This window comes from Manis javanica, chromosome 12 (assembly GCF_040802235.1).
Source record: "Manis javanica isolate MJ-LG chromosome 12, MJ_LKY, whole genome shotgun sequence".
In the NCBI taxonomy this organism is placed as follows: domain Eukaryota; kingdom Metazoa; phylum Chordata; class Mammalia; order Pholidota; family Manidae; genus Manis; species Manis javanica.
In genome coordinates, this window is record NC_133167.1 from 110,374,847 (window position 1) to 110,401,444 (window position 26,598).

General features: G+C 55.3%; 1 protein-coding gene across 8 annotated transcripts in view; it reads right to left on the minus strand.

Annotated features, from left to right (window-relative positions):
* Positions 1-9,528, minus strand: part of MYOM2 (myomesin 2) — a 68,985-nt gene extending 59,457 nt beyond the window's left edge. For 6 of the 8 annotated variants that reach the window (XM_073219232.1, XM_036995884.2, XM_073219236.1 and 3 more), the window contains exons 1-4: positions 9,444-9,521; positions 4,068-4,184; positions 2,949-3,104; positions 90-228 (exon numbers count right to left, since the gene is read on the minus strand). In XM_073219232.1, the coding sequence (XP_073075333.1) occupies positions 90-228; positions 2,949-3,104; positions 4,068-4,184; positions 9,444-9,511 (480 nt within the window). In that variant the 5' untranslated portion in view covers positions 9,512-9,521. Of the gene's footprint in view, positions 1-89; positions 229-2,948; positions 3,105-4,067; positions 4,185-9,392 lie in introns of all 8 variants that reach the window. The other 2 variants (XM_036995879.2, XM_073219235.1) reach the window with 2 other exon arrangements.
* Between the last annotated feature and the right edge of the window lie 17,070 nt (positions 9,529-26,598).

Sequence of the window (26,598 nt, forward strand, 5' to 3'; positions counted from 1 at the left end):
ACGGGCAAGCAAGGCTCCCGCCCTCGGGCCACGTCGTGCTAACCCACACGCCCCGTGCCGCCTGTCATGGAGACAGGAGGCCCTCCTACCATGTGCTGGACAGCGTGCTTGTCCAGCTGGCCCTGGGCGTGGGAGCGCGCCAGGTGCACGTCCTCCTCCAGCTGCGCCAGCTCGCGGAGGAAACGCTGCCGCTTGGCTTCCCCGTACGAAGCCACCACGGACTGGTACCTGCAGTGGGGAGAGTGGCACCGTTCTTGAGGCAGACACGCTGGAGGGCTGAGGACGGGACGCGCTCCCCGGGAGCTCCTCACGGGCGAGGCAACAAGAACGAAGAAATGCCATTTCTGCTTATTTTTATCTTTCTTTCAAGACTACCTACAGGCGAGTGAGGTAACGCCCCACATGAAGCAGTGTGAAGAGCGCAGGTGTGTGGCTTACGAATAAAATACAGGCAGGCTCCGGCTTGGCCTCCCCCGGGGGCTGGCGGTGACACCTGCCCGGGCCTGGCCCAGTGCTGCTCAGAGGAGCCACACGCTGTCTTCACTTCTGCCCGGGAAACACCAGAAGTGCCCCTCATGTGCGGGCGCAGAGACAACAAACAGGGCCAGAGATCAGAGAGCCTGAGAGGCCCTAGAAACTGCGACGGGTCACCCAGTACACAGGGCGAGCCCCACGCAGCAGAGCCCTGCGAGAACCCTGCAGGGGCGAGCAAACTGCAGCCTTTCTAGGACACAGGCCCCGTTCGCACGTGAGTCCTGCTGCCTCCAGGGCCCCGAGACCCAGTGGCTGGGAGCCTCTGGGCGAAGGCCTGTTTGAAGCTGGCTCCAGTATTAAAAAGCGTGGGGAAGCCGAGCCCTGTGTGTGAGCCTTCTGCACAGCAGCACGGAAACAAGCCTCTTTTGGGGGTGTGGGGGGCTGCTTCTGAGTGTATTTAAGACCGAGTTGGAGCCTCTGAATTAGCAGATATAGATAAGAAAGAAGTCTGTGTTCCAGGGAAATGACAAGGCTCAAACCACAATGCAGTTTCCTCCCCCAGAGAGACAGAGGGGGCAGGCCCTGCCCCACCCACGGCCCGGAGGCCATGCTTTTGGGCCTTTCACAGACCCCTCCTGCCGGGATGCCCTCTCATCTGGGTGCCCTCTCCCCTGGGTGCTCTGTCCACCTAAGTGCCCTCACCTGGATGCCCCTTACCTAGGTGCCCTCTCATTTAGTACCCTCTCACCTAAATGCCTCTCACCTGCATGCCCTCTTACCTGGGTGCCCTCTCACCTGGATGCACTGTCCACTTGAGTGCCCTCTCACCTAGGTGTCCTGTCACTTGGGTGCCCTTTCCACTGGGGTGCCCTCTCATCTGGATGCCCTCTCACATGCATGCCCTCTCACCTGAGTGCCCTGCCCACCCAGCCCTCCCCAAGGCCCCCAGGCCAGGACACCTGCTGGCCCGTTCACCCACTGACTGCCTGATGCATACGGGTGAGTCCCCTACCCCATCTGCTTCTGTCCTTCTTTCAAGCCCATCCCAAAAGCCACCTCTCCCTGCTGCCATTCCTGATTCCCACTTCTGTCTGAACCCGAAACTCTCTGTAGGCCTCTCACAGCCTGGATCGTGATAATCTGTTCCTGTTTCAGGCTACCTGAGGCCCCACGGCCTGTGGGAACACAGGTTCCCTGAGACACAGGGTTGGCTACGTCTCTCTGGGTTCCTCAGATTACTGTACACAGCAAGCGCCTACTAAGTGTCCAGTACCCTAAACCAGGGAGAGGTGAGCTGGTGAGTAGGGGGACCAGGAAGCGCAAGCACTGCTGGGAAGGGACAGAGGCCTGCAGGAAAACAACCCGACCAACAGCCACAGGCAGCATCCCTGCCGCAAGGGCAGGCGTCAGACTAACCACGTGGCCACCAAGGTGCAGGCCCGGGCCAGTCCCCAGGCCCCTTCCCAGGACCCCACAACACCCGCGATGGGGCGGTAGTTCACACAGCAGATATCTAAGGCCTGGTGGTAGGCATTCAGGGCGTTTCAGTTTGATGCAGAATTCCAGAAAATTCTGCAGCCTCCTCCTACAGAAACATGGAGAGAGGTACACCTGAGGCAGGTGCTGGCTGGCCTTCCTCTGCACCCGCCCAAGGGTGCTCACACCTGAAGAGGAATGAATGAGCGCCTCCCAGGGACCAGATGGCACCAAAGTCATTTTGGCCGAGACCATGTGAATTAGGGTAACACACTCCCTGGCCGCTCGAATCAATACAAGGCGACTCTCCCCTCTCACCCCTGGGGAGCTTGAGGGACAGGAAGTTTATGCGACGTGTTCGAGGTCAGGCTAAGATATAGTTGATAAAAATAAATAAAAATAAAATGATAAAGCCCAGCTTTCTCAATTCCCAGCCCAAAACCTTAAACATAGGTGGAACCCTTTGTTAAATGATCCAATACATAAAAATCCAGATTTTTATAGCATATTCATTGTAAAGTGATTATTTTACGCGAGAAGTCTTCATTCTACAATATACCATCCATTCACCGGACAAAACTCCCGTAAGGCGCTTCCAACACAAGTTTTTGAAAGTAGTGCCTCATCTTTTTGACTGTTTTTAACTAAACAGATTCCTGAGCTTTCGTGCCCCTTTCAGAATGAGTCATGTTTACCCAGATCGCCTTATTCCTTAGCTTGTAAGTGTTTTAGAGCAAAAGAGAAAATTTTCCAGGAACCGCAGGAGGAGACGCGCGGGACACAGGTGCAAAGGAGGCGGCCACGGAGGATGCTCGTGCTGCCCCTGTAGCCCGGGGCCCCGGCCTAGGCGGCTGGGGGTCACGTGGGGCCGGCGCTGCTCCGCAGGGAGGGGGCAGGACTCGGGGGCAGGCGCCCGGGCCGGCGGCCGCGGGGACTCAGCCCCCCGCGCGCGTGCGCCGCGCCCCAGCCGCGTCCCCGCCACCCCGGCGCCCGCCTACCTTCGTTGGCGCTCTTGCTCCTCCTCCTCCTGCAACGCCGCGCCCACCCTCTTGGCGCAGAGCCTGCAGACGGTGCCCCCGACGGCCGGGCCGGACGCCGCGCGGGACGACTGCCTGACGGAAGCGCTCCCGGAAGACGCCTGCGTAGACGCGCGCCTGAGGCGGGGACCGGGCGGGGGAAGAGAGCACGCGGTTGCCGGGACAACCACGCTCCCTCCGCCCGCCGGCCTCCCTTGAACACGCGGCGCACACAAACCAGCCGCGCGTGCACGTGCGGTCCCGGGGCGGGGGGGGGGGGCGCCCTCGGGGGCGGTGGGGCTGCCCGGCCCTGCACCCGCGCCCCCGGCCCTGGGCGGACACCCCCATCGCACGTACGGGGACGGGCCTGACCGCCCCACAGCTGCTGGTAGGCCCCGTGGCTGTGTGGCTGTTTGTCACAGGAATGGCAACGAAATACAAGGACCCTGCGCTGGGGACAGGTGCGAGCCCCGGGGTCACCCGGGCCACGCCAGCACTCCCCTCCTCCCTGGTGGGCCCAGCACTGCTCCTGAGGCCGCTGAACCTCCCAAGGGCGCCGCGGAGACGGCTGACACCACGCACTGGGCACGAGGAAACCATTCTTGCCGCATTTATTACTACTGCGACAACAGCTTCCACCTGGTCTTCACCTTGCCACCCGACAACCTCCCTCCCACTGACACCCTGCCCACTGGCTTCCTCCTGATCGCCCGCCCTTCCCTTCTGGCCCTTTTGAGGCAAATTCTGGAAGATGTATGAAGAGTGCAGCTAATGAGCATTACACAAAAGTCCCTATCTTCATGACCTACGCCGGGGGCTCAGAGCCAGTCCAGCAGGACCTACTGGGACCTACCAGAACCCAGTGGGACCTACCAGGATTCACCGGGACCCACGGGGACCCACCAGGATGCCAGGCAGCTCCCGCATGCAGTTTGCCCCACAGCCAGGACAACCACCTCTCTCCTGTGGTGCTGGACACGGGCATCGGGGGCATTGCCATCCCTGACCCGCTCCAGGTCATCTCCAGGTTCCAGGGGACTCAATAAAGCTTCCTGCTTTTACACATCAGACACCCATAATCCAAGCTCTGTGTCCACTTACCTTTTCGCTGCATATTCGTCCAGAAGGTACCGGGTGTGAATGTTGCGGTAGGACTGGTCGAAGTGTTTGTGCTGCTTTTGGTAGTAGGGCACAGCGACAAGAGACATGTCTGTACACCTGCGAAGGGACAGCAACCAGGCACTGAGTCCAAGCAAAGCGGTCTCGCGCCTGCAGTGATGACCTGAACAGCGTACATTGTTCTCAAGAGGAAAATCAACCCCAATTAATAAAATGCCTGGGAGAAGGGCAGGTAGAGCAAAGGAAAGGTCAAAGGTGAAAACGATGTTGGGCTTGGAGTCAGGACGCCTACTAAGCTGATTTCATTTCTTCTTTGCTTCCATAAAAATGAGAAGACTGGGCCATATGTCCATTCAATGAGCTCAACATGTATTTACAGAAAACCTCACAGGGCGGTGGAGGCACAGTGAGCCATGAGGGCAGAAGCAGCCACAGCAGGCTAGGGAGGTCGGCAGACCCTGGAAGCCCAAGGGTGGGCAGAGGTGCAGCTCCGGGGGCACACCTAATGGGCACGCATGGAGGGGCACATGGGACAGGGGCCCAAGGGATGGACTCACGGAACAGGCCACATGGGCACACAGGATGGGGCATGCAGAATGCAGCACACACAGGATGGGCACACGGAACAGCCCCACATACAGAGAGCCACACAGAAGGGGACGCACGGGATAGGCCACGCACATGGAGGGGCACATGGAAGGGCACATGCACGGGTGGGATGGGCAGGGAGCCGAGGTGAACCCAGCATGAAGCCTGGCAATGTAGGGAAGTGGGCATATTTCGGTTGAATTCTCCCAAAACAAGGGAGTGTGGAGACGGTCCCACGGCCTGCCATCTGGAGTGTGATGCACGGCAGGCACTGGACATGGCCATTTGCTGCATAATTGCCCCAAAATAAATAAAATGCCAGCTTACTGGGCTACTCGAGTCCCTCTAAGAAGGGTAAACAGTATTCCTAAGTCTCTGATTAGTAACATCCCAAATAAAGGTGCAAAAGAACTCCAAATCTGAACTCCATTTCTGTTGTTTGTGTTTACATTAGAATAATCTGCCCCAATTTAAAGAAAGAACTCATAGGCAAGGCCTGGCACCAGGAGACAGCGGGATGGAGACCAGGGCGGAAGATGCCCAGGCCCTGCTCGGAGACGAGACAGCTGCCGCCCTCACTGCCCACCACTGTTCAGATCCTCGGGTAGATGTCAGAAGACCTACCAAATACATAATCTGCCCAAGCATAGTCTTCATGATCGATTCTCCTCACACTGTAATTTCCTAGAATCTCAGAATTAAAGAGTTTGGGGAGATCCTTAGGGATAGTCCAAACCCCTATTCTACAAAGGAGGGTGCGGGTCGCAGTGGCCAGAGAGGAGAATGATTCCCCCCAAAGCAAAGGGCTGACCCACCGAAGGTCATCAGACTTCCGTTTCTAGGCCTTTTGTACATAGTTACACTAACTTATCCCAATATTTCCTCTTAAAAATCCACTAGTCAAGTGGCCACTGCAGGTCCACTAGGGTCTGGCTTGTGTTCTGCAGCATGGCCGTTTATAAATTGATTATAAACACAAAATGAGATGGAACACGGTGAAAACATAGCTCCTCCACCCCACCGAGCCTTTGAAGGAGGGATTACGTGTATGTATATAATACAGGAGGCTCAGCACACAGATTCTGGCATCTGATAGACCTGGGGTCAAGTTCTGACTCCAGCACCTTGATGAGGCTAACTTTTCATCTCCCTGACTCTGGAATTTTCCATGAATCTGCACAATGATTGGCACTGCTTGGGATGGAGCAGCGACGGCCCAAACTGGCAGTGGCCCCGTCACACTACTGGGTGTTGTTGTCAGGCTGAATCCCATCTGCAGGAAAAGGGCCCTGGAAAAAATGCATTCATCACTTGAACACTGGAAATATCCCACCCTTCACCTCCATGGTCGACGGTATTTCCGATGAGTTAATCAAGGGCAGGGTGAAGACAAGCTCCCTGCCCAGAATTGCGTGCATTCTACTTGCTGGCTCTGGGGTCCACCCATGCACTGGGAGGCTCCCTGAAGTCAGACCCCACTGGGGTGCACACTCCACCTCTCAGCCAGTGTCCTCTCAAGACGTCCCTGATGCACCTGCACTCACATAGAAAGACTGTGCAGCACAAACCCAGAGCACGCCCCACAGGTGCTCCTGCGCCAGGTGGCCACGGCCCAAGCGGGCACACACTCCTGTCTAAGTGGAGTCACCTTCAGATCCGCTTGTATCTCTTGGCCAAGGGAAGAGTCCCAAAATGGCCTACTGATAAGAGGATGAGCTATCACGAGATGCTTATACTGGCAGCTGGCCCCCCAGAGGGGGCAGGCCGCGCCTGATGGGAGCGCTGGTTCTGAACGGGCCCGGCTGGGAGGGCGCGTGCCACGCAGAGCCTGGTGACCTGGCCCTCCAAAGGGTCTCTCGCGGGCCTGGCACCCAGTGTGTGAGCACCTGCTGTGGCGGTTCTGGGGTTCCATGCCCTGTCTCCTGAGCTTTCTGTAGCTACTCCCCCCAAGACACCCTCAGACTTCAGCAGGAATCCAGGAACCCATTACTGGCTGCTTTTGTACCCACAAGTGTCCTCTGTCTCGGGGCGCAACACAGAGCTGACAGCACTCAGAATGAGGTGGTTCCAAGCAAATGCCATCGACCAGGCTCTACCTGATTCTCACTCCAGACATCTGCAGCTGCTGATGCGTGCCAGCCGGGCCTGAATGGAGGACCACTGCCCAGAAGGAAGGAGCCTCTCAGGGCCTCTGCTCAGGCGATGGCAGCAAGCACCCACCCTCCTGCAGCCGACCCCCGCACTTCTGCCTCGCTGCTGCCCAGGGAAGATGGGCACCAGGGTCACCCCCAGCCCACACCACTCTGGCCATGTGAGCTGTGCACGGTTCTGGCCCTTCCCTCCCCACTGGTCTGGGATGTCAGAACTTCCCGTCCCAGGAGCCCCCAGCCCGGGACGTCCTGGAAGCATGTTCCCTGCAGGACCAGCACGTACTCTCAGCAAGGCATCTCCGAGAAGCCGTGGCGAGAAGGCAGCTGAGGCCGCCACGCTGCACAGGACACCGGGCCGAGGGGCGTCACGGCCGGGCAGCCTGGCTCCCCACCCCACTCCACAGAGTCACCCTCCCTTCCAGGAAGCCGCCTCTGCTGCGTGACCCATGTCCTGCCTGCTCCCCGCTCTGGGGAAACTGCTGTTCCCCCACACGGTTTTGATGCGAGCGCGCTGGTGGAAGGGGCGAGGGGACATTGGACTCGGGCAGCGAGCTTGAGCAGCCTGTCCACTACCCGGGGCCTCAATTTGCTTCACTGAAAATGAGGGGTGGGTGGCAACCCACATTCCCTCAAGTGCGTGACTGTGACTGTGTGAAGTATGGGAGGCTGTAGCAATGATGGGACGACACAGAGCAGGGGACACTCTATGCACACATTTGGGTTTTCTCAACAAATTAGGGCTGAATTTGCATACAACGTGACAGGTCTGATCTCACCTGTCCTGCTCACATCTTGCCCTTACCTCCTCAGAAACTGGGTTCAGGTGGCAAAATAGGGCACCCAGTTTGTCTGGGCAGAGCCAGCACTGTGCCCTGGGCTCGGCCTCTGCACGCAGCCCACTCCCCCCCACACCCCTGGCGTGCCCCTGACATGCTGGGCAATTGTGACGCCGAAGTGAAACTCGAGCCTGTCCCCAAGCACAGGAGACCGTGCGTCTGGGACACGCTCAGTCCTAATTGTTTCCTTAGAAGAATGTCTGTAAACCACCCTTTGTGTCACCAAGAAGGGTTTTCATTTGTGGGAACATTTGAACTACAGCACATTTGCCTCCATTTAATGAAAGAAATTGTCCCTGTGCAGCTAAAACTGTCAAAGCAATGGACATGCCAAATTAAAGCTTTTCCAGCAGGACGAAAAGGATTAGCGGGCACATCACGTTGCCTGTGCCCCTGAGGAACTAAGCCCTCGCTCCCAAGACAGGCGTCGCCCAAGCTCATTCACACTGGGAACTGGTTTCCCCAGAGCTGTGCAGAAACCCCTCGGCACCAAAAGTAAAGTTAATGATCACAGAGTAATTCGTAAAATCATCAGTGATCCAGCCTATAAGGTGCCACGTCTCATTTCCGGCATCTTGATTTCTCAGTCGTTCCTCCTGCTAACCCTTCACAGCCACGACGTGACCGGCAGGGGTTTCTCTGGCCGGCCCGCTGCCCTCGCAGCCCCAGAGCTCTCTGACCCCAGGGAGCCCGATTCGCTCCCCCCTGAGCTCCAGCAGGATCAAATTAGGCTGCAGAGCCAGATAATGCGCAGCCTCCTGGACAGGACAGCTCCCAGCAGGCCGGGCCGTTGCCATGGCTTTTCCAAACTGAGAGAACTGAAAAGAAATCAACAGTGATAAGAAGAGGCCATGTTATAAAACTGCAGCCGCTGATTCTTGCTTTTCTGAAGAATCAGGACGCAGGTGAGGGTGTCTGATTCGATATGAGTTTCCTGCAAATGCAGGCCAGACTCAGTCCAGGAGAAGCGCCTTTAAGTTACCACGTTTCCCTTGCTCTCCAGTGCGTGTTCGGCTCCTCCTCCGGGAGCCGGCTGGGGATGGTAAGGGTCCCTCAGGGCGCTCTGTACCTTCGGGATGCAGGGACCCAGCTGCTCTGCCCAGCTGGGCAGGCACGGCCTCCAGGGCGAGAGCTCAGAAAGCTCAGGCTCCCGGTGCAACTGGCTGCAGGGTCACAGTGCGCTTCGAGACACAAGGGTGAAAGCCGCTGCGAGAGGACCGTCCTTCCGAGGTGAGACCTTGCAAATGCTGACAAGAAGCCCTGTGTCCTTTCGCACCCCTCGGATGCTGGAGCCCGCAGCTGGGCTCCGTGACCCTCACGACTTTATTTTCCTTTGGAAAATACCCAGTTTTATTTTCCACCTTTCAAATCTGCATGCGCCCCTCAGACCCCTCCATTTATGAGACTTTTGTGAAAACTGCAGACATCAGTCAACGGCCTTGGGGATCTGACAGGACACGTCACCAAACTCAGGGCTGAGACGCAAGTGGTCTGGAGGAATTTAGGGCTTGATGACAGCAAAGCTCACGACGGTATTAAAATCCAGTCCAAGAAGTCCAGACCTCAGATCTAATATTTGCTGTTTCTTTCTGCATATAATGGGGACTAGGGGTTAACATCTCTTTCCCCTGAAATAAGTCCACTTAGGAAATCTGAGCGCAACCAGATTTTCTCCAAGTTATGTTTCCTTCCTCCAAAGCCTCCAATTGTAAAAGGAAAGAAGGGGAACTTACCAGAGAAAAGGGAAATGGCAAAGAGGAGAACACCGTTCCGTGCCCACTCACCAGCGTCCAGCTCTGGCTGAGGACAGCAAGGCTAATTTCTCCCTCCAAACGCCTGTCCTCCCTCCCATTTATGGCCTGAGGAGCTGCTATATATAGACGGGTGGCACTGCCTCGCCCAGACTGACAGCCTGTGCCATGAATCAACAGTCTGATCGCGGGAGGGAGAACGGTCTTCTTTGAGTTAGAAAAAAATCAGAATTGAAAAGTGGAAAGTGTCCATCCTGAGTCACAAAATGCCCAGGGATGGGAGCGTGACGGTCCAGGCACTGACCCAGTGGAAGAGGAGGACAGGGCACTGGCACTCGATCCCACTGGCCCCTCGGACTCCTCTTGACTGTTTGACACACCCTCACACTTGCATCTTCAGTACTTCTGGGCCTCGGGTTCCCTGGCCCATGAACGGACATTCCAGGGAGTCCTCAGTGACTTCCTGACTTCAGTAAGCGATTCACCATCTGTGAGCCAGGCCACCCAGCTTCGGAGCGCTGTCAGCCGCGCACGAAGGGAAGGTGGCCCCTGTGGTTTTATGGGTGTTTTGTTTTGTTCTTTGACTTCAGAAATGACTCGAGCTTTCACTTGGTTTCTTCTGGGGCTAATTTAGCAGGAACTGCCTACCTAAAAGGGGGACCATACCTAGTCAGCAAGTTATATCTTATTAATAGTCCTCACCACAGTCATACATGGCATCTAAATAAGCGGATAATTGCAGGGTGTCCACCTTTTTGTACCACATGTGTCCGAATATAAATGACATGAGAGGCGCGGCCGTGGGCTGTGACCTGGAGAGCTTCCCCACCAGGGGCCGTGGGATGGTCCTGCCCTCGGAATCCCGCTGGGGGGCCTCACCGGGTGGAGGGGGGGTGCTGTCTGGGGCTCTGTTTTCCCCACCTGTAACACGTGTGTAATGTAGGTCTTTGCAAAAAAAAATTAGAGAAAATAAGATATGGGAAATGTCCGGGAGCCTTGAAATCTCCACGCCCCACATCTGGTTTATCAGGAACGTGGCGACAGACCAGGAAGACAGGCTCTGAGCACGTGAATCAGAAACCACAAAGACAGGAGAAGCCATTCACAGTGCTCATCCGAGGACCCCGGACACAGTGAACTAGGGACAATGCACTCCAGCTCCGTGCCTCATATCCCTTCAGTCTTCCTGCACCCTAGCATCCCATTTCATAAATGTCTGTTGCAAGGACAGTAAATAAACACAGGCACGACCTGTTATTTCTGTTTATCTGCATCCCTTCCTCAAGGAGCCAACCTGCCCTCTCCCAGCCCGTCCAGGTACTCTGCTGCCCGCCCACGAGTGCACAGAGGCAACGATGACGGTGCCCCATCTCCTAGCAAATGGCATCTGCACCGTCCGAGTCCTGGCCTCCGTGAGCAGCGCCCTGGGGACCCGGAGGCCTGCCAGCCCCTCGCTCTTGTTTCAGTTTCCAAGTTGCTCCGTTGCCTCCTGCGTCACAGAGCGCTCGCTGCGTGGAGGGACCCTGACTGTCTCCACCAGGCTGCTGGGAAAGAGCAGGTCCCTGATGGGAAGAGAGGTGGCCCATGGTGAGGCCACCCCCGAGCTCTGTGTAGGGCCCTGCTCTCCCAGCCCAGCCATTCACCAGGCCCCCTATGATCATGCCGACGGTACTGCGAACGGGAGGTGAGCCTGCGTGTTCTGGACTCGGGCGCTGTGATCAGACACACGGCCTGGCCACTCTCCACCGGACCCCCTTCCTTCATTGCTGAAGCTACTTGGAGTTGGGTGTCTATCATGTGCAACCAGGAGTCCTCACTGATGCAAAGATAAGGACCAGGGATTTCATTTCCTGATCCACAGCTGGGATTTGCAACATGAAGGGAAAAAACATCAACACCAATGAGGAATGTCAGGTGACATGGACAAGGAGAAGGAAAGCTAAGCACTGCATCAGAAACTTCTTTAACCGTGGAACCCTCTGGGCATGGACAGTCTGTGGGACAGAGCAAAGCCCTAAGGACGTCGTGAAGCTACAGCACAGGACGGCCTGAATCGATGTTCAATGCAGGACACTCTACTTGCATACCTGGCAACAGCGAAATTATCCTTAAAACATGCTGCTAACTTCTATTTAGTCTGCCGCAGAAAACTACAAAGAGGTCTGAGGTGTCTCAGAAAATTGCTATCCAGCTGGCCAGATATTCACAACCATCTTACGTAAGAAAGAATGAAGACTCACTGAAGAGAAGCTTCAAGGTTTTGGGGAGAGCGGGGAGACAGAGAGTGCGTCACGGTGGGGACAGTGCCACAGGGGAGGTTCACGCCCTCGGCCAGGCTGAAGTAGGAAGGGAAATAGAGAGCCCTGCTCAGAAGCAGAGGGGGCAGCAGAGCCCAAGCAGGTCACGGGGTGGGAGATAAACATCGGCGTCTGCAGCAGACAGTGCCTCCAGGGTGCGGGCAGCCGGGACCCAGGAGAGATGGGCAGCCCAGAGACCTGAGCCCTTTCTCAGCACGGGGCTCCCCTCGAAGCGAACAGAAAGCAGGGGTGCTACTGAGGGGGTCTTGGGGTGCAGGGCCACAGGAACAGCCTCCTCCCTAAAGGAACCACCCGCCTGGCACAGGGCCTCCTAGCCCCCCACCCCCTCGGTACACATGCAGGTCCTATGGCTGGGAGGCCCCGCTGGTCACCTGTCCTGGGAGGCCAAATCCCTCACACAGCACGTCTGTGGTCCGGGCTACGGGTTCACCCATCCAAGCAAACGTGCTAATAAGCAGGACGGCTCACCTCCGGTGAGTGTTGTTCAGATCGTCACAAACACAGCAGCTTTAAACAGCCAGCATTCGGTCCCTCTGCGTTTCGGGGACCCGCAGTCAGAAATCAGAGCGCCAACCGCACTGTGCTCCCTCGGGGCTCCCAGTGGGTCCTGCCACTCAGCGGCTGTGGCTGCACCACTGCATGGCCGACTCCCATGCACCGGCTCTGCTGCATCCTCCTCCGTCCGCCATCGGGGCACTCCTGGGACTCGGGGCGATCTCAGCACAACCCTCCAGTGCTTGCGTCTGCAAAGACCCCTTTCCAAACAAGGCCACATCCTGAGGTCCTGGGGGCCGTGGCTGTGGGGAGGACCCTCCAACCCACAGGGAAGACCGACAGTATAAAAAGATGTCAGATTTCCAAGCTGTTGGGAGTTATCATATGCATTTTAAAATATCTGTGGTTATTATGTTCAAGGAAAAAGATTCCAAGATGGAGAATTTCATGAGAACTGGAAATTTTTTTAATAACATATATGTTTTTTGTAATTTATTCCTTATTCTTTTTAAGAAACACACTTTAGTTGTTTAAATCAGTTTTATTTTCACAAAAAAACTGAGTGGAAAGTACAGAGTTCTCATACACTTGCTCTCCCCCCACATGCACAGCTATTATCCACATCCCCCCAGATGGACGTTTGTCACAGTGACAGGCCTGCCCAGACACGTCCCCATCGCCCAGAGCCCACCGCCTATATCAGGGCCACTCGGTGGTGCACATTCTGTGGGTTCGGACAGATGTGTGATGACATGTGTCACCCCCCCTTCAGGGTCACACAGAGCAGGCTCACTGCCCCGACACCCTCTGGGTCCCCCCCGGGTCCCTGCCGACCCCTGACTTCCTGTCCCCACAGTTGGGCCTTTTCCAGGATGTCACAGAGTTGGTGTCACACAGTGTGTGGCCCCTTCACACTGGCTGCTGTCACTCACTGATGTGCATTTAAGGTTCCCCCGCGTCCTTCATGGCCTGACAGCTCATGTCTTTGTAGTGCTGACTAATATTCCCTTGTGTGGATGGACCACAGCTTATTTATCCATCATGTGGCATGTGGGCTGCTTCAAGTCCCGGCAGTTCCGAATAAGGCTGCTGTAAACATCGCGTGCAGGTTTTGTGTGGATGTGTTTCCAGCTCTTCTGGGTAAATACCCAGGAGCGTGACTGCAGAACGGCAGGTACGAGCGTGTTTAGTCCTGTGGAAGCCACCTCACTGTCCTCCACAGTGGCCATGCCATCCACGTCCCCAGCAGCAGGAGGGACAGTCCCTGCTGCCCACAGCCTCACCAGCCCTGGGTGGAGTTGAGCCTCTTTTCATAGGCTTATTTCCCATCTTTGGATTGTTTCTGGTGAAGTGTCTGTTCAAGTCTTTTGCTCATTTTTTTTACCAGGTTTCCATTTTCTTACTGTTGAATTTTAAGAGTTCTTTGTCTGTTTTGGATAGCAGTCCCTTCTCAGGTGCGTCGCCGACAAATGTTTCTCCCGGACTGTGACTTGTCTGCTCCTTCTCTTGACATTGTTCTCATGGAGCAGAGGTTTTTAATTTTCATGAAATCCAGATGATGAACTTTTTTTCATGGATCACGTCTATCAGAGCTGTGTCTAAAAAGTCATCACCATACTCAAAGTCATCTAGATTCTCTCTTAGAGTTTTTTTAAAAGAACAAAATGAAAATTCCATGACTGAAAAATACAACTAATGAAATGAGAAATTTATTAAAAAGCTGTGACCCCCTTCCCTTCTCTCCTCTCCACAGGCCCTTCTGTGCTGTGGGGCCCATTCTCTTGTGTGGGACGACCCCCAGAGTTCACACAGGGTCTGGAATATTTCGTGTGCCCAACGGCCAGGAAGGAAGCCCTCATAGTTCATGGGACATCTGACAATGACTCACAAGGGCAGTGACTCAGAGTGGGTCAAGGGCAGCCCTGAGGTCAGGCTGCTCTCACCTCTCCATGAGCTCAAGAAGGTGGAGTGGACCGAACACTCTAAATAAAGACACAGAACACAAAGAGATCCGAGTCAAACTTGAGACACAAAACTTCAGTCTGAGATTTATTTTTGTAATACACCAATGAGATTAACAGCATTATTTCAGAAGAAAAGATCAGTGACTTTATGGAAGATATAACCAGAGAAATATACAAAATAAAATACTAAGAGAAAAAAAAGATGGCAAAAAATGGAAAGCACATCAGAGCTGTAAGACGACGTGAAACAGACCAACATTTAGGTGATCAGCGGCCCCAAAGGAGGGGGTGGGCAGGAGAAAGCATCTGAAGAAACAATCGCCAAATTTTTTCTAAACGTGATGAAACTATAGGCCAACAGACTTAATTTCAACAAATGTGAATAGAACTACACCAAGTCACATCATAACCAAATTGCTTAAAGCCAGGATTCAGAGGAACGCTTAAAGAAAGAAGAGAAAAAAGACAAGATAGAGGAACAAAGGTAAGAATGACAGCAGACTCCTCACCAGAAACAATGCAAACCAGGAGACAGCATCCACACAGAAAACTATACCCAAAATGAAAGAAAAATCTTTCAAACTGAAGGTCCACAGCCAGGGTGATGTGCGTGCACTCTGGCAGGGAGCTAGCTCAGGAGGCACCTCCCACACACACCCCCAGCAGCCCCACCTGGCTGCGCCCCCTTTACATCTGCCAGCGTGGAGTCAGAGAAGGCCTGTCACACACACGCGGCAAATGAGACTCAGCCTCTTGGTGCCCAGGTGCCAATCTACGCCACAAACTTGTCTCCTGCCTCACCGAGACCCCTGCAGTCACAGCCCTGCTCAGCTCTCATAATCAGAGCCTGTGCCTGCTCCCCTGCGCCTTCTCCTCAGGGCTTGCCTTCCTGTCCTGAGGGTCCCATTCCTGCAAAGGCCTCAGCCCCCAACCCACGCACTACACTGCTGCCTCCCAGCCTCCCCACGGGGTCCTTGCCCACTGTTATCCCACATTCTTCAAATGTCCTAAACTTAGAACCAAACACAGAAACTCCTTTCCCTGCCCCATGTTCCACTCTAGCCACTGCACCTCCCTCCCCGCCAGACCTTGGAAAGTCATGCATAAGTCACATTTTTCCATTTATCCACTTTCCATTCACCCTCTGGCCCAGCCAACCTGCCTTCCACTCGGATCACATCGCTCACCAAAATAGCCCTACATCACCAATGACCTCCGTGTCATGGCATCCAAAGGACACGTCCTGCTCTCAGGTTACTCGACCTCCCACTGTCTCCTGACCCAGCTGACCTCCCATCCTCTGAGATGCACCCCTCAGCCCCGGTGCTCTGTTCCCCCTCTTTAGTCCCTGGCCCATCCTCGGCCCTCGGCCGGCTCGTCCCCACAGCCCACCCCCAGGCCCTGGTGCTCCTCACCAGCTCCACGCAGAGCCCTCCACCCTTCTCCTTCCACAGGCCCCACTCTGCGGAGGCCCCCAGCCAAGCAGATGGCTCCAGAAGGGGGCCGGGCTCTCACACGGAGCTGCTCCCACCTCCTCTCTGGGGCCGGACGCTCAACTCGACGTATCGGAGATCAGACCCGGCCTCTCTCCACCTGGTCTCTGCCCAGCGCTCCCCCCACCAGGGCACGGCCAGAAACGGCGGACGCCTGCCTCAGACCCCACACAGTTCCCAACACCCCTCCTCCTGGATCCCCGCATCTGCCCACTTCTGCCCCACTCCACACCCTCACTCCAGCCCCAGCCGGGGCAGGGACGGCGTGTCTCCTGCAGCAGCAGCCCCTCCCCACAAACTAGCTCCTCCGCGATGCATCCTCCAAACCGAGCCCCAGCGAGCTCCTGGGGCGCAGGTCTGAGTGCAGCCCGCAGCCCCGAACGCCACTGTGTCCTCAAAGACCCGCGGGCTGCATGCTGAAGTCCTGCCCTCCGCGCTCCAGCAGAAGCCCCGGGTGGGCGCGCCCCCTGCACCGGGGGTCTCTCATCTCACTCCGCGAGCCCCCTTTCCAGACACCTCTTCTGACCCCAGTTGAAGCCATCCCATGTGTGTTCCCCAGAGCCACATTCTCTCCTCCGGAGCCCTTGTGCCAACCTGTAGCCTCGTGTTCACACAGCGACTGTCTGGCTTGCCTGCTGCCAGCCGGACTGTGAGCCCTGGGCATTTCACTGACCTTGAAGTCCAGGGACACAGCTCAAACCCTAGCATACTCTCCACAAATATTTACTTACTAATGAATAAACCAAATAAATTAGCTAATGTGCCCCTCCTTTCATATTAGCGAGAAATGGGGTGGCAATAAAACTGGTATTCTTTGCAAACATCAAAGCTGCTAGATTGCTTCGTGTTCGGGCATTCGTTACTCAATGTCTCTGTGACGGAGCCCGAAGTTTTTCCATATTTTGTACATCAGAACATATCCTAGGAAACCTGGCAGCGGAGCTCAGCTATGGACCTGGCGGGTATCACACATACATGCTGTGTGGCATGGGCCCCACGGTATTCAGCAACACGACGGGGTCCTGGCAGCCACACACAGGGACACGGGCACGGGGGGCCTCGCTAGCACAGGAGTCATAAGTCTCCACTGTGATCAGCAAGGTTCGTCCAGACCGGGGAGAGAATACAAATTTTCATGGCAGATAGGAAACCAAAAGGGGATACAAAGACCCACATATGTTGGTGAAAGGCAGCAAATGGGTCATTTACAGTTTCTGTAGGTGCCCACAGATCTCTGTATCCCGATAAAGGTGAAGGTGAGAATGAAATGCAAGGTCCATGCCTATGCTGTGAGGCCATGAGAACTGCCATCCGACGGGGCTGCCCCGTACAGTCGCATGCCTTCCTCTGAACCCAGGGACTCAGGACCAGAGGCGTGTCCAGAGATGGCGCTGGCTGAACCTGCACCTTCACTTTGGTGGCACAGAGCCTGAACACCAAAGAAACTCAATAAATACCTTTCTTTCTGAATGCAGAGCATGGCTTTCATTCCCTAGATGCTATTTACAGCCTTCTATTTACAGATATGGCCTTCAATTAATGGGAAGTCTATCTCTACAATGTCATTAAATAATCACAAGCCAGGGCAGCTACAATCAGCCAAAGGGCCCTGAGCTGGTTGTCAAGGGCACTGGCTCCAGGCCTGGTTTGCCAGCTTGTTAATCTGCTGTTGAAGCTGCCAGGCAGTCTCTTCACCCGCCCTGGCCTTGGCGTCCCCATTTGTAAAGTGAGAGTTGGAGTGGACGATCCCTGTTTAAGCCCCAGTGCACTATGATTTCAATCCCGAACGCCCATGCCCCAGGAAGGGAGAGCCACCGCACAGACGGGGCGCCAGCTGCCCGGCTCAGGACAGGATCCAGGGAACAGGGGCCAGAGCACAGCCCGTGCCAGGAGGATTACATTCTGAAAGCCCCCTGTGCCTTAACTATGACTAACAGTGCAGCCCGGCTGTGCGCTTGTAAGAACAGATGGTTGCAATAAAATAAAAATGGACGGAGGGCATGTGAGTGCATTCAGCTGGCAGCGGTGGCCCGTCCTGTGCACAGCAGGAGACACCATGCACTGGGCCCAGGAGACGGTGGGGGTGGGGGGCATGGGGACCCAATGGGATGGAGACCGACAGCAGGACCCTCAGAACTGCACAGAGCACTGGCTGCCATCCACCCGGCCCCTCACGTCACCCCACAAATGCAGAAATGGAAGCCCAGAGAGGTAAAGAAGAGAAAAACTGGCCAGGGTCACCCAGCTATGCAGTGAGTTTGAACTAAAACTCGAGTCTTGATTTCTAGGATGCAGTGATATAGCCTCAGGGAGGGCTGGGGCCCACGGGGGGCAGGAAGGCAGATGGAGGCCAAGGGGAAGGGCGTGACCCCAGTCAGCACATGCCTCCAGCCAAGCGCCCCCGCGGGGCCAAGCCGGGGCGATCATGGGGGAGTTCACACGTAGAGCAGGTCTGGTGAGACGGGGGCCTGACGGGGTGCATCTGAAAGGGCCCGACGGATAGTCTTTTAAGTGCAGGGAAGTCAGCAGTGCTCACCGGAATCGAGCGTAGCTGGATTCACATCCCTGGTCACAGTCTGTCTTCGGCTCCTCACTCCCAAGAGCAGGGAAGCAGCAGGCACTGGGGGACGGGGACAGGCTTTGGGGCCTCTGAACAGGCCCAGAGGCAGTTCTGGGATGACGGGACACCAGGAGCGTCCCTGTGTCTGTCCTCCTCAGCTTCCTGGAAGCTCGAGTCACTGCTGGTCCTCGACAGCCTTGCAGCTGTGCCATCAGCAGGGGCCCCAAATCCTCCGGCCATAACAAGGACCTTGGCCTTCTCAGCCACCATGAAGTCGCACGCCGAGGGAGTCTTCTTCTCAGGGTGAACACAGCACTCCCCTGCCAGCCTCCCACAGCTAAGCTCTGAACCCCTCCGGCTTAGAACAGGCCAGCCCTGTGCCCTTCTGACTGGCTCAGAGCGGCGGGAACCTGCTACCCCGGGGACTTTCTCCCCCGAGGATGCCGTGGCGACTGGCATCAGCACCCAGCCAGCCATTACGGGCCACTGCATCGCTCCAAGTCACCTATTACTTGTGGGCAAACTGACTACAAAAGTCAGGTAATAATCCCAGGTCAATGGACATATGTTCAGTATAGGACTGGCATTTAAGGCTTGCACGCTGGAGACTGTCACTCATGGGCTCTGACATCGGCCAGGCCCAGACGCAGTTTCCTAATAAGTTACAGGGCGTGAAAACGAAGTAGTTGAACTAAGGGGTCCCTGAGCTCTACCTCACCAGCCGATGTCAGGGATTCTGTCATAACTGGGGGACCAAACACCTTATTCACCAAGCAGAAACCACGCGAAGAGTGGAATTCGAAACACAGCAACGAACCTTCACAGGCTGGCAATCGGCGCCGCCCTCTGCATGGACCTGTTCCCCAGGCGTGATTTCCTAACATCAGGTGCTGGACATTTGGAAAATGACAGTTCACTGAGCTAGGCGGTCTTCCAAATCCCATCCTCTAGCAGCAAAACCTCTCTTTGCTAAAAGAGCCACTGGCCTCAGTACCCTGAGAATGATGTCAAGCCCGAGACTCCCGGAGAGACGGCACAGATGGCCAAGTGCCTCCTCAGCATCTTTGAGGCTCCGCCCTCTGGCCAACTGAGCATTCAGCTCGCGTCCACTAGAGGGAGCACCGAGCCGCCCGAGCAGCCCTTGTCCTAAGGGGAAAACCTAAAATTCCTTTAAGAGGAAATTCAAAAGCGTTTTATAGGAGAGAGGAAAAACATAAACAGATTTCCATGATCTGTGTGCCAATAATCTTCAGCAATTTTGAAAAAAATATTCCTGACTAGGCTCCAACTGGTCATAGTAATAATAATGGTATCAAACGGAAAACATCCAAGTTGAATGATGACAGGATGTGACAACTCGTACACTGGTAAGTTCTAGAAATTGTCAAGCTGTGTGTGTGTGTGTGTGTGTGTGTGTACGTATGCGCAGTGTGAGGGTTAATTTTATGTCACCTCGGCTATTCCATGCCACCCACACGCTTGGCTGAATACCAGCTAGAAGCTGCTGTGAAACATTCTTTGGTGGGATCAACACTTAAATCAGCAGGCTGTGTAGGCAGATGGGCCTCGTGAGGTGGGTGGGCCACCGCAGCAGAGAAAGACCGACCTCCCAGCAGACCAGCCCAGACTCCAGCCTGCACCCCAGCCTGCAGATCGTGGTCCTGCCGAGAGCCAATTCCTTACAGTAAACCTCTCTAGGCCTGCCCTGTCTGCCTGGTTTTATGTTTCATACCCCTTTTGTTCTGTTTCTCTGGAGAACCCTGACCTTCACACACACCTGACAAGGAATTTCACAACGAATACCAGCCTGAAACAGAAGGGAATGGTGAAATCCTGCAGGGTGAATATGGACATAAACTATATTTTCCTTGACGGGCTTTGCTAAGCACGAAATACCTTTCACTGGCCAGCCTCACTCAGGACGGCAGAAGAGAAAATCCAAGGCTGAGCACAGGTGAGGAATCCAGAGGGCAGCCTCCCCAGGGGCGCTGGAGAGGGGCTCCCTCAGGGTGGGCACAGGGTGGGGGGCAGGACGGCCTGCACTGCCCAGGCCCATCAAGAGAACTGGAAGCCCTCAGCCAGTTTCAGAGGAGGCCCAGCCTTACAAGCCCCGCCCGCCCCCCCAATGCCTGGAAAAGGGACCTCATGGGCAGGGAGGAATCAGTCCCGCCAATAACTTCTCAAATACAATAAGTAAGTCATCGTCAAAGATAAGACTCCATACGTGAAGTCCGCTCAATGCACGAGAAACGACAGATGCAGCAGACAGCAAAGCAGATCCATGGAGACGTCTGTTCTTGCCGACATCAGGCAAGCGGTGGAACAGAGATGCTCATGACGAGCCACCAGGGAAACGCTGATCAAAACCACAGTGCGATACCTGGTCACACCACTGTGTGGCGACACTCAGATCAGCGGCTAATAACAGGCACTGGGGAGGGCCCCGGCCCCTCGCACACTGCTGGGGGACCTCAGACGCTGTGCCCACTCTGGAGAACGACCGGTCTGGCAGCTCGTTAACATTAAACATAGAATCATCTCGGGACCCGTGAATTCCCCTCCTGGGTAAACATCCAGGAGAAATGGAAACAGGTGTCCACAGGAATTCATGTCCGCAAACATCCGTAGAAGCCCTATGCATCCGAAAAGTGGAAACAATTAAATGTCCAACTGATCAGTGGACAAAACAAGACGTAGTTTATCTGGTCATGAAGAGCACGGTAGGACTCCACATACGAGATGCCCAGAATCGGCAAATCCATAGAGGGTGGGACCAACCCGGCCCGGAACCTGTTTCTGCAAACAGCCCTTAAGCCAAAATGGCTTTGAAATTTTTAAAGGATTGTAAAAATGACATCAAATAAAAACAAAGAATATGTGATGAAGACCAGCAGACGAAGCAAACCTAAACTGACAAAGCAGATACCCGACAAAGCAAATTCTGGCCCTTTACAGGAAAAGTCTGCTGACCACTGGTCTAGACTATCTGAATTATAAGTGGAGTTTTCTCCTCTTTTCTGTTGTAGATGCAAGTTTTTTTTTAATTAAAAGAACGGCTTATTTTCCTCGGGCAAAGAAAATGTGTAATGATGGGAATATGTGGTGGGAGTTGACTTACAAATTAAAACCCGAGGAGCAATGCTCGTTTGTCATGTGAAAAGTGACTGGACGGGACACTCCTTGCTTACAAAGCCGCCTCGGCTCTGGGAAGCTCCCAGCCCGTCAGCTCAGCAGCCCCCTAATGCCAGGCTGCTCTGCAAGCCCTCTAAGGCTTTCCTGAACTCCTGCTTATACACACACACACACACACACACACACACACACACACACACACATACATACATACACACATACATACATACACACATACATACATACTTTGTGAACAAATGCAGGAGCATCACTTTTCAAGTGACAGGCGAGCATGAGCTCTGGGAGTTTGCAGCCCCTACCACCCCTCCCATCATCACCCGTCCCCCCTGCCCGAGGAGAACCATACATACCAGGCCCGACAGGGAGAAGAACACCTGCTTGTCAGGCGACCCCGGCGCAAAGACGGTGCTTTGGTATAAATCCAACAGGCTCCCTTCCTCAGAGCTGGCTGAACCGAGAGCCGTCCTCCTCGCGGACTGCTGGCTTCTTATGCTCTGAGTACTGGAGATAATTTTCCTGGTCGGTCTGTAACTCTGGGATGATACCTGGGATTTTCCAAAAGGCTGTAAGCCCCCACTGATCAGAGGACCTCTTCCTGGTCCCTGGTTACAGTGGCTCAGGGTACACTGCAGCCAGCACATGTGAAAGGTGCGATGTGTGCTGTTATTAACACAGCGTGTGTCCCTGCGGGGCTTGGTTCCTCCCACAGCACACATAACCTCTGGAAGTGAGAGCTCCATTCTTTAGTTAGCAAGCATTGGTTACATGATGCTGATTAAGTAATATTAAATGTACATAAAAGTGTTTTCAAAATGCCTCATGTTCCCTGATTTATAGCAGCTACAATGTTGTTTGAAATACTTCGGAGTCCCCTGATTCAAGGTCCTGAGTATTTTCTCCACATGTGGCCCAAAAGCGCCATGTTTAGGCTCCCCAGCAGACGGCGGTATTGGCCGTCGCGCTGTATTCACCGGCCTCGCATGCGCGTCCCCGGGCCTGGCGGGAGCTGAGAGACCAGCAGGAGTCGTTTCAGAGGGGGGCCCGTTTCGGAGCAGGCATTCCGTCCGACCCCTGGATGCACAGAGTGGAACTGGGCTCGGGGCAGGCAAGCCAGGGCCAGATCAGAGGAAAACAGCAAGTAAGTCCTCTGTCAGCCACTCAGAATCAGGTGCCAGGGACGTGCAGGTTCACAGGGAGGCCTCACACGGGGTGTAAAAGGAAGAAGACGTGAAGTGCTCCTAGACCGGAATGGCGGCCCCGCGTGAAGCCCGGGTGTGGAGGGCTCACCACCACGCAGGCTCGCCGGGTCACCAGGCCACCTTGGGGGCGCTTGGACAGCTGAGAGCGTTTGCCCCAGTGAGGGTGCCTGTCACATGTCACTGTGACTGGGCCACAGGGTCTCTGACACCCACTCAAGCTTCACTTTGGGAGAACGGGTGGGGGGCTGTGGAGCTGGGGGTGAGGGTGTCTGGAGCCTCCCCCGGGCTGGTCTCTGCCAGGGGCCTGGAGCAGGAGGCAGACCGGCCTCTCAGCCTCTCCTGCAAACCTCTGTGGAAATGTGCCAGGGCCCAGCTGGGGACTGTGTCTCGGTGGGACCCTGGCACACACCTCTGTCCTCACTAACTAGAAAAACTGCCTCTGAGGTGCCCAGCGCAGCAGGAGCAGTAGACGGGAAGGCAGGGCATGCGAAGGGCAGAAGCCTTCGCCGCAGCAGATGTCCAGACTGCGTGGACAACCTCACATGTCCCTCCGCCCTTGCTCCAGACACAGCTGGTGGCCACGGTGCCAGCCGCTCCTCCCAGGGATGCTGGGTCCAGGGCACAGCGAGCCGAAAGGGAGTCCCCATAAGGGGGACGTCTGCGCCTTCCTCCACCCCCCTTGCAACTGACTCCAGAGACACATGGCTCACAGCCTGACTTTGCTGTGACAAGAATCCTCTGACCAATATCAAAGAAACTCCTTTAGTTGCTAATGAAACTCATGAGGAAGGACAAGGGAATGTCTCTGCATCTGCCCCGGTGGCCTCTGCAAGCAGCAGGGGCCACCGAGCTGCCCCTGTTCTCCCTGGACACCCTCGGGCTGGCGCCCGGAGCCGGGCACTGCGAGGAGACATGGAGGGGCCGGCGACAGAAGGCCTTTGTCTGCAGCGGCCCGGTTCCCACGCTCACTTTCACACACACACACAAAGGAGCACAATAGTCCCTTATCCGCTCTGCTTTTCTTTTCTCGGTATTTACAGAGGGTAGCTGAACACAAGATGGAGGGAAAAGCTTTTTGTGCCCAAAACACTGCCCGGGAATTCAGTGATGTCATTTATAAAAATCCTTCCAAGAAAAAGGAAGGGGGAGACAGAGCAGCAGACGTGCACACAAACCCAACGGGACGGCCAAGGCGAGTGTATGCATGCCCCCGAAGGGCCGCTGCTCTGGGCCAGTGCTGTGCCAGCTGCCTGCAAATGCCGGCACACACTCTCTCTGCTCCCATCCCGCACTGACGGCATGTCCGGGACATCGCTCGTGGCCTCTCGGGGACGGGCAGCCCTCCCTCCTGCCCCGCGAGGGGATGGCTGTGTAAACAATGACGCCACCTTACGGTTCGTTTCACAGGCAGGAAAGAAAGCTGATTTTAGGGCAGCAGATGTGGCCACGTCATCCCTAAATCCAACTAAGTCACCACTTGAATCACAAAATCACGTAACCTTTTTAAGAGTGAACACTTTCCGAGCAGCGATGGCTGTCGGGAAGCTCTTCAGCTAGGAACAGAGCCTGACTCTCGGCCTCATGATTCTCATAAAAGTGCTCTTTCATAGAAGGAAAAGAGCATCTTCAACTTAACAGACTTTACATCAAGTCACACATTCATCCAGAGGGGCCTGCTGTCTAAAATCTAAGAGAAGATGTGGCAGTCCGTTTGGGCATATGCCATATATTTAGATGATGATGTGATGCTGAAATTGTGGAAGGACATGATGCATATTTTTTGATGTATTAAATTTTTTCTTAGATTATATACTGTAAGCCCAAGTATACCATTACTGCTCAAACATTACGGTCTCCAAGTTATGCCGTGGATGCCAAAGATGAGGTTTTTAGACTGCATTGAAACAGACACCATCAAATTTGCAGGAAAACAAGTAGATTCAGGTTTTAATCTCCCTGGTCTTAGGGTATCTCCCACTCCATGTGCCTGAGACCTGCAGAAACCTCTGTGCAAACCCGGCCCCAGGACAACACACTCGAGCTGCTGGGGCAGCAGGTAGCCCCCGAGGGCTCTCCTGGGGGAGCCCCAGACCCCATCCAAACAACTGCCCGGGGAAGCTCTCTGCTGCCTGGAAACCACCAGTCCAGCCAACACCTGATGGAAATCCCTGTTCTTTCTCAGGACATCCCATTCCTTCTGAAGGACCGACAACCGTGAAGCTCCCTTGGGTGCCTCCTGCCGTCAAGGACCCGAGAGTCCTTCCTTTCAAAGGGAACTGTTGGGAAGGGCAGGGCCTGTCTCCCCGGCGTGGGAATGTGGGGTCCTAACTCAGATCGCTGCCAGCTGGGGACAAGCCCACCTCTGCCCATCTACACCGACGGATCCTTTGTGATTTCCCACCTGGGCCCCCATCCCTACTCCCTGACTCTCCCATTGAGTCCCCAGGCACCTCGGCACAAGTGGGGGTGGAGCTCTACCCTCTCCCTGCTGCCAGGGCTCACTATGAAATCTGTCATACCCCCTCCCCTGACGTCGGGCTGGCTGTTTGCTCTGACAGCTCAGGCCAGGGGACTCGGGTGCTCACACCCACGCCTTCAATGTGGTGGGAGGGACGGCAGCAGCGGTCGGTGTGTCTGAGTGCTTTTTACGCATGTGGCACCAGCTGCGCGGAGCTGATGTGAAACGTGAGCAGCTGCTGCACGTCTGGGAGCCGGGGGTCTCAGGCCGAGGCTTACCTGCGCAATGGGCCATGCCCCCTCTGCGACAGAACGTTTTTGTGCGTCATTAGGAATAACTGAAATATGAGAAAACATCACGAGTTACACACAAGCACAGAGAGGAGGGCAGGGAGGCGCCACAGGGCCGTCTGTACACTTCCCAGCGGACAGCACGAGACTGACTGTGAAGTTCCCAGCGACAGGTAGGGGGACACAGAGGGACGCCACCGGGTGTCGAGTCCAATCAGCTGGCTGGAGGAACGCAGGCACTCCGGGTGCAGGAAGCCGGCACGGTCCGAGGAGCTGTGTCGGCAGAGGCCTGTATCACAGAAGCGACAGGAGTTGAGGCTGCGTCCTGCCCCCAGAGAAGCCACCACCAATGACCAGTGTCCCCTACTGTGGCACAACACGTCAAACACTGCATCCATTTGAACAACCACCGTTCAGAACTAAATTGCCGGAACACCCCACAAACTCTCACACACAGCACAACACAGGCGGATCTCAAGGACAGTCTGCTGAGCCACAGAAGGGACACCCGAAAGCCAATTCAGTGGGTCAGACCAACCCACGGCGACACGGCCAGTCGGGGATTGCCAGGGCCAGGAGGGGGGCCTCAGGGCAAAGGAACTGAAGCGAAGTCTGGGGGTAAAATGTTGTTCTGTGTTTTGACTGTGGTGAGATTCCATGGACTTCTGTACCCATCGACGTGCGTATTTTGTCAGAAATCACTGAGCCATATACTGAAAATGAGCATGTTTTACTGTGAGTTTATCTTAATAAAGTTAATCTTAAAATAATACATAAATGGAAAACCTATGTCCATTCACAAAGAGAATTGAGCTGTCAGGCCGTGAAGGACGCGGGGGAGCCTTAAATGCACATCACTGAGTGACAGCAGCCAGGGTGAAGGGGCCACACGCTGTGTGATGCCAGCTCTGTGACATCCTGGAAGAGGCCCAACTATGGGGACAGCAAGTCAGGGGTCGGCAGGGGCACAGGGGGGCCCAGAGGGTTTTCGGGGCAGTGAGCCTGCTCTGTGTGACACTGATGGGGGATACACATCATCACATCTGTCTGAACCCACAGAATGTGCACCACCGAGTGGCCCTGATGTAGGCGGTGGGCTCTGGGTGGCAGGGACGTGTCCGGGCAGGTCCATCATTGTGACAAATGCCCCATCCGGTGGGGACCTTGACACTGGGAGAGGCCATGCATGTGTTGGGGGAGAGGGTAAGGATTACTCAGTTACCTGCTATCTCCTTGGCCAGAAGCGCCCCCACACCAC